The sequence below is a fragment of the Galendromus occidentalis genome, unplaced genomic scaffold (assembly GCF_000255335.2).
Source record: "Galendromus occidentalis unplaced genomic scaffold, Mocc_1.1 scf7180000077477, whole genome shotgun sequence".
NCBI lineage: Eukaryota > Metazoa > Arthropoda > Arachnida > Mesostigmata > Phytoseiidae > Galendromus > Galendromus occidentalis.
Window position 1 is genome coordinate 1028354 of NW_003805465.1, and position 11752 is coordinate 1040105.

An 11752-nucleotide genomic window follows, 5' to 3' on the forward strand; every position below is an offset into this window, starting at 1 on the left:
AGAGCAAATGCACCCAGGAGGATCAAGGCCGAGTACCTGCATGATTGAGCTGGCGATCTCGAAGCCTCGCGTCTCCAGGACCGCTCAAGTTATGACTGGTTGAGAACCTCGGTACTGACGCACGATGGGGAACGTCTTGCGGAGGATACTCTGATGGTTGCCCGTCTCCTTCCGTCATATTCGGTCGTGGAGTCGAAGCTACGGGACCCCCAGTTTGTCTTCCCGTATCTTTATACATAGGTCGTTCCGAGCTCGGCCGATCGCTCACTCCTCGCCGCGGCGCCCCGACTCACATTCACAATGTCGAAATGATCGAGCACGAGCTCAACGAGCTTTCCGATGCGCCGCGCCGTGAGATCCGGTCAGAATTTCGCGAGAAATCTCGACTCCTGCGGCTCGCCCCGAGAATCTCTTACGAACAGTATTTCGATGCAGGAAAAAACCAAGATAATCCGACGGCATCGCTTCCACACATCTCGCTCTCGACAAGCTCAATATTCAAGACTCGACTCCCCGTCCACCGACTACCGGTGATTTTCCGCGAGGCTCGATCAGATTCAGTGCGCGCGCACTTGACATCTACGTTTCCGTCGTCTGCTCCAATACGAAAACAAAAAACTTCATCCGCGATCTCCAGGCTCGCGAGTCGTGAACTCTCTAACTTACGAAAATTAGTTTTTCGAGTTCACCATACGTCAGGCTCTAGAATCGTTCCACGATGTTGAGAAGAGTCCTCACGAGCTCAATAAATGGTATCGTCAAAAACAGTAGACAGTTCAGCGCCGCCTACGACGCCGATCCGAAGACAACAGTGTCTTTTCTGCAGAGAGATAACCGTGAAGTACTGCTGGTTGCGAGCTACACGTAAGTCACCACGAGAGCTGATCACATCGAATATGTTTGCTCATTGCTCCAACCCGATCATTCTTCCAGAGACTACGGCTTCCGACTGACCAACGATGGTTTCGTCTTGGGGCCCATAATCCTGTTTCCACGCTCAGTGCTCCATTGGAACGTCGCTGGTGTGCAAGACATCACTCCGGAGTCGTTAATTTTATTCTCCAAACTAGAACCCAAGCTCGATGTGGTCGTCATAGGATACGGTGAGACGAGGATGAGTTCCGACAGCCCCGAGTGTCCGAAATTTAGTTCGATACGTCTTGTACTCATAAAATTACATCCGATCTTACTGTCTCTAATGAACTTCCAGGCAATCGAGGGGCTGCGATGATATCACCCGAAGTTCGGAAGTTTTTCATTAAGAATAGAATCGGCATGGAGTTCGTGTCTACCGGAGATGCCATAGCAACTTTCAACTATCTGAATGGCGATGGACGACTGGCGGGAGGCGCGTTCTTACCGCTATCGAGCGTGCGGAAAGACACAGAAGACTACGCTAGGCTCGAGGCCAAGAGAAAGAAATTCTTAACGGACTGATGAGCGATTGTTGAGGCATTGTAGTTTCGGTGCTAGGATTTGTGGAACTATTCAAATGAAAGTTGAGGTTCGAATATCCAGTCTCGGATTTTATTCCGGGAAAATATCCCGGATATCCTGTGGCACAACGTTTCAGTCACGGTAAAAGAATCACGCTACCCCGATCAGATCCTGTGAGGGAGCAGGGGCGCGAATAGGCGTCTTTCTCTGCCCCTGACAGCTCCCGACCATGGTGCTAAAGTACGTGCTCCGACGCGGATCATCCAGGAACGAGGATCGTGGCATAGGTCTGGGCTCTCGGCCATGATCAGTTTATTGCAAAGTTCGGAGCCATTCCTGACAGGGATCAGTCTTCAGCCCACAGCGTTGCTGACCTGAGCAGCGACACCGAGGATCGAATCCGGGAAGGGAATCGGGTTTGAGGGCAATTGGCTCTGGATGTCCGGAATCAGGCCGACGAGAGTCGTAGTTGTGAGATAAGGCTCCTTGACTTTGGACGACTTGATCTTCTCCAAAGTTTCTTCATTCAGTGTTGACCGAATCTGTTCCAGGTCTGATGGAGCTCCGTTCTCCGCGACGACCTCCTCGACCCAAGGAGTGAACTCGTTCACGCGGGTGTACACTCCGGGGGCGCCATAGCGGGCGCAACCTTCGCCCCATGAGACCACCCCAGAAAGATAATGAACGCCGTCATGATTGACCACCGCTGGCCCTCCAGAGTCTCCTTGACAGGAATCCCGTCCACCGGCCGGATACATCGCGCAGAACATGGACGCGTTGTTGAAGACCGGGCCATACCTGTAATTTTATGGGGAGACATGACATGGGGGGAAAAGCCTACCCTTCTCTTCACATTTTCTCGAAGCCTCTAAGAGGGATGGAATTACCTGGTGGAGCACTGGCTATCTTCGATTATCGGCACGACGACGTATCGGAGCTCCGGCGAAGTTCTCCCTCCCTCTCGAGTCCTTCCCCATCCGGAGACTTTGAGATTTCCAGACGGGCTGTATGCCTTCGGTGGCAAACAGATCGGAGCAGCTTTACGGTTGTCCAGAGTGATGGGCTCTCCGAACTTGAGAATGGCGATATCATTCGATAGGCCCTGATTAGGTTTCCAGCCGGGATGGATGTGAATACTTTTCACGGGCACAGCCTCGGCTTTCTCGTATTTTCTCAGCGAGCCGTAACCCACAGAATAGATGCTCGGATTATTCTGGACGCAGTGCGCAGCAGTGACCGCGAAATTCTCACTGAGGATGGACCCTCCACAAATCTGTGTCCCATGTCTTCTCAGTTGGACCTTGAATCAGATCGACATCGCAATCAACGCCCAGGCGGCCCCATCAATCATTTCGAAGAGCACGGAGCCAAGAGCACTCGTTTTGTTCAGAGAAAACGGCAGAGAATAGAGCGGAGAGGACTCCGCCGTCGCACTTGCCTGCCATGGAAAGTCGCCTTCGCGAGCTTTCTCTCCTCCTACAATTTTTCCGGAGCGGTTGTTGGAACGACCACATTGAATTACGCAGGTCGCATCATGCACGAAAAGCGCGGCTATGGCCACGAAAACTCTCATCTCGGAGCGACGAGCGCTGTTCCGAGTGATTTCCGTCTGAGAATATCGTCTTAAAGACGAATCGAAAGTAATTTTTCCATTATGGCTCGGGTGAATTCAAATGAGGGTTCATATTGACTGTCAACATAGCTAATTCGGGCTCGGACACGGGCATGCGGGTCGCTCGAGATGCGACCTTATCCAAGTCGAGGACCTAGCTCTGAGAAACTTCGATCAGAATCTGCGTTCCACCACGGATCGGAAACGGGAAAGAAAGTTTCGCTCATCCCTCAGCGTTAGAATCATAGCTGCAGCTTTTGCCGGAACACGCCAGGATGGTCATCCGACTGACCCGCACAGATTTGATTCGAAATCCGGGGGTTGGTCACGGGCGAGGGCACGATTTGCTGCGAGTTTCGCAGCAGGTCGTCGCGGGGAATCACCGCGGGAAATCACCAGCTTCCTCGCTGAAGCACCAACCAACCGCCCAGGCCCCGTTTTTCCTCGGAAGATTTTCGAGCCTCGGATCTAGGCGGATGGACCTCTCCAGCAACACTATTTTCCAAGATATTTCTCAGGTCACGGAAAGTTCCACGAGGGAGGAGACTGCGGGCATTTCCTGGATTTCGTGCCTCCCGAGCTCTGTGTCGCATATTTCAACGCGAATCCTAGAAATTGTTCTCGTGATCGTAACTTCCGCGTCGGCTGTTCAGTTTCAAACACTGGACTTCCCTCTTGATGAGGGAAACGATGTATTCAAGCGGAGAGGTCAACAAAGAGACTCCCGCGGGTGCGTCAGCGAGCCACTGCTACCCGCCATGATCTAAACGTAAACAGTGGACGAACTCTTTAGGTCCCAGAAGGAAGATAGAGGAAAACAGGCGCCTCTCGCACTCTCCGGTCGCTCCCTAGGCGGCTTTCGCTACGGATTCCTTCCTTATGGCTCAAGGACCGATTGTGCCCTCTCTGTTTATTGTGTCGTCATCATCGAAAGTCATTACATATCGAGAGCACAACATCCGTCCTAGAGATATTTGGCGCTGAATGAGACATAAATACACGAGATTTACAACGAGACCGACATGCCGCGCCGAGAGCATCACAACCTCCACCAGATCAGAGGAAGAAATAGATGAACACTAGAATGAAACAAGTAGCCGCGAGACTCCATCGGTTCGGAGTTGGGTGGATATTTCTCGCCGAAGAGCTCTGTGAATCCAGTCGGTCCTTCCAAGGATGCGGAATTCCTTTCTTCTTCGAGGGCGATATCCTCGTGCGAGGCTCCAAGGCATTGCTCGGTTCTGTGCTCTCGATGCGCTCGGAGACGTCCAGCAAACCCACCTCGATGACATTTGACCCTTTTCGTCGGCCAGTCGAGGGACTTGTCGAGACCTCTCCAATTTCCGAAAAACGAGCTCTGGTCGATTCGTGCGTGGGGACCTGGTGATACGTCGGTGATGATGACGTGGTCACCCTCGTGGAAGTCGGCGGTACGTCACGACTACTCTCTATAACCAGAATCGCCGGTTTCTCGGTGAACGAAAATCGAACGACAGCTTGACTCGACTCTGAGCTCGAAGGACCAGGCATATCCGGGCTCGCGCTTGCCGGGAATGCCTCCGTAGGCGGCGTTCCGGACGAGCTTCCGGCATTCTCGGTTGGAGTTGTTGTACGTGCTGTGGACGTTGTCGATTTCGACGGCGTCGATGTCTTTTTCGGGGTCGCGGTCGGCTTCGGAGCAGACACTCCTTCCGGCGCATTAGCAGGTGCTATCACGGACTTCACCGTGGATGCTTTGACGGTTGTCGCCTTCGCAGTCGACGTCTTCGGCGATTCAGAGGTGGTTGTGGTCGAAAAGAGGACTCTCTGAGTCACTGTCTTTGGGACAGTCGTCGATTCCGTTGGGCGCTGAGTATTCGATGAGGTTCCAGCGGTACTTGTCTCGCTCGGATTGACCATTGAGATCGGGTCAGTCTCGGTGTCCTCTTCAGACGAATAATCCTCCGAGCTCGTAGTCGTTTCGGAAATCGAGTCTTCCGAATCATGATCCTCTAGAGATGAGCCTGTAAACGAGATCAATGACATGTTTCGATCCAGAAAAATCGAGTAGGAGGAAATACGTCATTCGATTTCTCGGAGAGAATCACCACCGAATAGAGTTATCACCTGTCACGAAAGGAGGGGTTGGAGCCCGTTCGCAAGAAAGTTCATCGCTCGAGTCCGCGCAGTGATTTATATCGTCGCACCGAAACCTGGACGGTATGCAGAGCGAGTCAGACGCGCATTGGAAAAAGTGATTCGACGGGCATCCTTCATCGGAATCGACTGAAAGCGGAAATCTCGTCTTAAACCAAGAAACGAGGCTAGAAAATGAATATTCCGACTCGCTGATATCCCAGGGCGAATCTGTCTCCCGGAGAAACTGAGGATCATCGATGCAGCTGACCGGGCAGCTGAGTATGTCTTCCGCTGCGTCGGCATCGGGTCGAGCCCAGGCAAAGTTACGTTGAGGTTTCTTCTCGTTAAGATAAATATTTTGCCGATCTGCCTCTGAGGTGTGGTACGGACCGAAGACCCACCTCATGCGTCATTGTTTATTTTAAGCCGGTTCAGCGCATTTGGTGTATCTGTTGGGTCATGCGAGTTTGAATATAATCGAACGATGGATTCCGCGATCGAACCCATCAGGACTCCCTGAAGTCAGTGGGAAACTCACATGGCAAGTACGCGACAGCCACGCTCATGTAGAGATGGTAATCCTTGTGCAACGGCAGAAACCTGCGATAGTTCATATCGAATCTGTAACTGAACACATTATCTGCGAGCTCATTGCACATTGTAGAGCCGTTCCGCTGCGCGTCTTCCACCTGGAAAATAGAGTGCCTTGGGGAGGTCATCCCGTGGCAGACGAGTCTTTGGGGGAATCAACGATGGATGACCCGAATGATTTTCGTTCAGACGACGACTCAGTTGAGCCTCGATTATCTCCGCGGAAACTTACCAGGCAAAATATTTGGTCACATCGGTCCGAAGGCCAGTTGAGATCCTCTAGAGTCACGAACACCTTGTAATTACTCAAATGTTGACTCAGACTGCGATTGAGCCATGCCGTATAAAACTCATCGACGTAAGCGTAGATTCCGGTCCGGCATTCTTTGGACGGCTGCGTGGGAAAGGTGTCGAAAAGACGCAACTTCACGATGTTGTTGGGCTGGTCCTTGTGTAACTTGATCAGGATCGGGGTTTTGCAATCTTCCAGGTAATCTGGCGGGACAACAATTTAATCAACCTCAGAGCACATGCCGACATGAACAGGCTATTGTTGCGAAGGAGAATGTATGTGACTGCTCACGACGAGGAGAGAGCAAGTGATTCACTTTACTGGGACGATAGAGGCGGGAGAACAGCTCAGCACCGATTTGTCGATAAATTTAAACGCATATTTTGTGGAGGACAGACACTTGATTGACACTCACAAGTAGTAGCGTCCTCCTTCACTATGGCCCCGGTCGTATTCCCGATGTAGTGGAAGAGGAGCACGCTTAGAATCCACTTGGCCGCAGCCATGGTCGACACTCGAATGAACTCTGGTCCGCGCTCCGCCGCCGGTGTAACGTAAACACTAAAGAGCAAAGCCGTCTTTCTGGTTCGGCCGATGGTGGCTCGTTTGCCCGCTCACTGACTTCTTGCTCGTTGGTCCGACACAGCTGAGCTCGTAAGAAACCGAAATGAGCGTTCCTGGAGTTCCACCGCTCGCCAGCTTCTCCCATCAGCCTCATTTGTCCGTCTCGATGTCTTTCCGAGGCTCCTTTGTTGGAAGAATGGAGCCTCCGGAAAGAGACCGGTCTGTTGTTCCCTCCATGCGGCTAGCGATTTCGATGATGATGAGCATCTCAGAAGACCTCTCGTTGAGGAGTGGAGCCGGTATAGCGATCTCAGGTCGTATTGTGCGGCTTCAATCCGCTACCTGCACGACGAGGCTTCAGATGGCATTCACGGTGTCCGGAAAACGGACTTTTTTCGGACGAGGATCTCTGTACATATGTATTTCCAGTGGGAGACCGTTCGTCCCGGACTGAGCATCGGCGCGCAGGGGAGTTTTCCTCCCGAGGCGCCGCCTGCCTCTGAACATCCCACGGAATCCGGGGGAAGATCTACCTCAGCCGAGAGTATTTGCAGTAGGGCCATCAATCGACAACTAACATTCGAGCGCTAACGACGAGCCACGGGTGCGGTCGGGATCGTCGTTTTCAGGTCGAGGTCGGCTCGTACTCGACCCGTCTCACAGTCACGAAGGCTGCCGCTCAGAAAGGGTCAGAGCTCACAGCTAATAAATATCGAGCATTGAAGCGAACGATGTCATCAGCTTCATTGCTCAGCGACGGCTCGCGACTCGGTACCTGACGCAATTTCCTGACGCAGTGTTAGGATAGAGTGGTCAGCGGAGCAAAGCTGTTCGATGAGCCTATCGTCAGCAGCAGCCTGGTGAGCCACATCAAAGTGCTTGCAGGCAAGATGAAGTGCGAACACGGTCTATGATTGAACCGAGTGCCCATTCCTCAACCATTTCCCCCAAACTAAGTACGATGATCAAGTCTACGTCAAAATAAGCTTTCAAAGGTCTTTATTGGACTCAGGTGGCATATCGCGAAACGAGGAAAGGGCGACCACGCTGCAGCGCAAATCACAGGGCCGCCTGACAACATGGAATAAATTAGCGATGCGAAGAGTGTGATTATGAAGTCTTAATTCCCGTGGCGGCAACCAGCTCTCCCGGAATCGGGGACTGAAGTTTTGGAGTCATCGATGCGATCGACGCCAGAGCATCCGTGATCAAGGCTGAGAGGAAAAGCCACGCTGCGACTCATGCGACCGAATTAGCTTCGGTTCCCCCCTTTGTGACAGAGTGACCGAAAACGGTCGCGAGCGCACCTTTGCCGCGATGCTAGCTCGGATCGATCTAGGGGGAGAGACATCCCGAGGCTCCGTGGCGGCCCAGAGCAGATCATCGGTCAACGTCGCAGACGATTGGTCCGAGATAGAGACCACGGACTGGATTCCACTTATTCGGCGTGGTTTTCTACACTCATGTAAACCCTCAGCACTCTTGTGTGCTCCCCTGATGAACTTCTGTACACACGGAGCCGGGGGTCTTCCGACGCTGCTTGCCCGAAACCTCTCCTCACGAGAAGCCTACTTCTCGGATCACTCGCGGGAATAATTCCCTGAATCAAAAGTCCGATATCGATGAAGTGAAGGAGCACCTGGAGATTCTTGAATGGAAGATCCTGCTGACGCAGAGAAGTTTCGTGAGGTCCGCCCGGTCCGGAGCGATCTCGCTGAGCATCCGATCAGAACACAAGCTTCCCCAGACCCTAGACATCGCAAGCTGAGGCGTTTCCAGAGGGCACTCTGTTAACGACCGGTTTGACGACTCTCCTCTCCGTAGAACGGATGAAGTCTAGAGCTCGGTCCTTCAACGGACAATACCTCCGATCTGAAGCCAAACAGATTCAGGACCGGATTGACCGCTGCGGCCCAATTATTGGCTTCCGGTACCAGCAGTCTATTGAATGTCCGAGAGGCTCTACCGATCTCAGGCAGGATGCCGACAGGTTTGGCGAGTGTGGAAAGCATGATTTTGAGCGTTTCTATCCCGAGCATGAATAGCTTCGATATAGTTTTGCTTTGACTCAAGCCGTCATTCAGTACGCCCGCGATGGTGAACGCGATGTCCAGAGTATCGACGAGAGCTGCTTGCAGCTCCTCCGAGACCGCCTTCACAGAATTTAGTTTTTTTCGATCAAGTTTTTTTTATCCTGCGAGAGGATTCAGCTATTCAGTTCGAGTCGACTCCTCAGATGGTAGACTGACCTCGGGCTGGAGAACGATATCGCTCGCTTGAAAGGACGCGAATACGGAGAGCTCACAATTTCTGATAGCGTTCGATCGCGTTCTTCATCTCACCCGAATAGGTTCCCGCATCTCTTCACAGCGCACCGTCCGTTAATCTGGCGGCCCCTTGATTCCGTCAGATATTGGGCGAAGCTTGATTTCGTCAGATATGGGGATACATCGAAGCATTCTTGATGACTTCTTTCAGAGGATCGACCAGGCTTGAAGGCTGTTGCAGGAATTCGTCGATGTTTATCACAGAGAGTGGGCGGATATTTTCGATGTTTCCCTTTCATGCCTCGTCGCGAATGAATGCTCACGTCTACGTTCGGATCATCTTTGAATTTCAGCTGGTTACATTAAATATTTTACGGCTTAGTCACAGTACTGATGTAAGATGATGACCGATAAACGTGCGTCGATGGTAAGCGACTCACCGACTCCACGCTGCAGTATACCGGACCGAAGGCTACCTGTAATTTGTCTACTGCATCCTCCGAAGCTGCAGCTATGAAGCAAGACGCGAAGCAACCGAGGAGGATCGGGACTCTCATGCTGGATTCCTTGATCGAGCGTCAGCAAAGCTTTGACACACGCCGCTGCCGTTATTTGCTCTCGAGAATATCTCCCTGGAACGACGCTCGGATGAAGAGGCACGAGATGTTTGCAGATATGTATACAAGAATACCTTCGCAAACGGTTCACGGAATCGGACTGCCAGTCATCCGGAACGTAGTCGCAACCTCATTAAACTCCTGGAAGAATGACGCGCAAATGCTTTCTGCAGCTGGCGAATCCTCACAGCTTGTTCTCAGTGGGGGTCTGCATTTTGAGACTCAATGGCGTAGACTGCGCGACAGCTTGAATGCGCAATACATGGTCTCTTTCCGATTTGCGTAACAGAGCTGAATCCTTCGCCAGGTGCTCCTCTCGTGGAACCATGGATGACATGGAATGTAGCAGGCAGATTATTCAAATCGTCCTCTTTATCGGTACTTACAAGGATCTAAACTCTACTCTGTGGGAGTCATAAATAAGAGCCAACATGAGAGAGCCGTTCAATTACAGGTCGCTCCCCGCACCAACAGACGCTGCCGCACGATGTTGATAGAAGCTTAATCGAGCTTTCTCGGACCTTTCCTCCATCTTGCGCAGCACCGAAATCCCCCCCCCTTACGAGCGAGTTTACCGGAGTCGGAAAGAACGATCCTTTTGTCCACGGTGTCAGTATCTCGGTCGATCACGGGGCTCGATGATCATGAGGCAATAGGGGGATCAGAACCATTTAGCAACTGGATGGAGCGATCAGATGCAAATTATGCCCCTGCGTCTATTCCGGTAGCACTTAGGCTTTGCGAAGAACCCCGGTTCTCCGAGTCGAAAATGATCGCAACTCAATGAGACGTCTATAGGGATCCGCGTAGAACCGCCGTCATTGGAGAGACTTGAGGTTCTGCGGGAAATTCGGGGTCCTTGGCACACTCTAACACCGCTTCACTCGATGAATCGCACTCGGACGCCCAAGACGCAGACCCAGAGCCCAAGCATCATAGACACCGGAAACGTGTAACATTCTCCGGAGCTCCCCCGCCCTAAAGAGTGCCGAGACGAGCAGTCGGAGGTCTCCAGATTGAACGCAGGGATATAAATTCTCACAGTGAACCCCTTCTCTCGCACGGGGACTTGTCTGCAAGATGTGAGAGGAAACCCTGAACCGAATACGGAAGATGGTGGTCGAATTCCTTACGACACGGACGTTTTGACATAAGTTACGTCCGCACGAAAATCGATACATTCGCCTATACGTAGATCCCTCCAGGTATGCATCTATGAACACGCTAGAGACTGAGGCGGGAGGCGAAGTATCGGAAGCAGATCTAATTTTATTTCTTGAATAAACCTCCCTTGGATACACTGTGGCATAGAGTTATGGGCACCGCGACAGCTTCGTGCAACAGTGCCTCACTGATTAGAATCACATATTTATTGGATAAAGCTGCGTGCAAGCCCTCGCCGCTAGCTGTTGCATACATGAAGGTTTCGAACATATCCAAAACCATTCTACTCTTGACGAACTCATTCAACGTATCGAGCATGAATGCCGAAGCGCATAGTAGTCCGGCGGTCAGTGGGTTGATGCAAAACACCGTCAGTCCGATGAGGGCGCAAAGTTTGAGAACAACGGATGTCAACGGGATAAGGGTTTTGGTCAATAAACTTAGGAACCTCTTAGCGTTTTCACTCACAACGCTCCTATCATTGTCAATCTCTAGTTCAACTTCATGCAACGATTCGTACTTATTAGAAAAGTCGCTCGCTAGAATTTCTCCATCGAGCAGAGCCTCATATATCACGGTATCGACAAAGCTTGTGATGGATTTATCTCGTGTTGCCGCGTATTTGGCGCACATACCCGCATAATCTATGAGTCTCAGTTCTTCTGAAGACTTCGATCTGACACCTCCAGCTCGGTCGAGAGCGTCCGCAGACAACTTCAGAACGTCATCGATGTTGTTACTGTGCTTGATGATGATTTTCAAAGCGTCTTTGCTCGCCCCCTGGTTGATTAGGTGAGCGACTAGGTCTAGATCACAGTTCGTATCCGCAACGCGAGAATTCTCATCGCTCCGGTACAAGGAATCGAGCCGCAGGCAGATCCGACGCATAGTATCATTGAACAAACTCGCTTCTCCCGGTTCAATCTCGGTCGAATTTCCGGAGTTTTCGGTTGCCGGAAACCTTCCCCCCGGGGATTCGGGAGCAAGTTGAGGGGTCTCGTCATCCGTAACCAAGGAAACACCTTCTCCCGGAGACTTTGTCAGGAGTCTCAGTAAATCCGTATGAGCCGACCGCAATTCATTGAAAACA

General features: G+C 51.8%; 3 protein-coding genes across 3 annotated transcripts; 1 reads left to right on the forward strand and 2 right to left on the reverse strand.

Annotated features, from left to right (window-relative positions):
* The first annotated feature begins 607 nt into the window (after positions 1-607).
* On the forward strand, positions 608-1437 carry LOC100902743 (NADH dehydrogenase [ubiquinone] 1 alpha subcomplex assembly factor 3). Its single transcript, XM_029111964.1, has 3 exons — positions 608-864; positions 934-1118; positions 1211-1437. Exons 1-3 carry the CDS (start codon positions 719-721, stop codon positions 1435-1437), a joined length of 558 nt encoding a protein of 185 aa, XP_028967797.1. The 5' UTR covers positions 608-718.
* A 284-nt stretch (positions 1438-1721) lies between these two features.
* Positions 1722-3065, reverse strand: LOC100902892 (trypsin-1). Its single transcript, XM_018640261.1, has 3 exons — positions 2876-3065; positions 2325-2737; positions 1722-2235 (listed from the first exon to the last, which is right to left on the reverse strand). The coding sequence occupies exons 1-3, from the start codon at positions 3008-3010 to the stop codon at positions 1791-1793; spliced, it is 993 nt and encodes a 330-aa protein (XP_018495777.1). The 5' UTR covers positions 3011-3065; the 3' UTR covers positions 1722-1790.
* A 2504-nt stretch (positions 3066-5569) lies between these two features.
* Positions 5570-6573, reverse strand: LOC108863660 (uncharacterized). The gene is made up of 4 exons (XM_018640224.1): positions 6466-6573; positions 5991-6253; positions 5706-5856; positions 5570-5616 (listed from the first exon to the last, which is right to left on the reverse strand). The coding sequence occupies exons 1-4, from the start codon at positions 6554-6556 to the stop codon at positions 5570-5572; spliced, it is 552 nt and encodes a 183-aa protein (XP_018495740.1). The 5' UTR covers positions 6557-6573.
* Positions 6574-11752: the final 5179 nt, after the last annotated feature.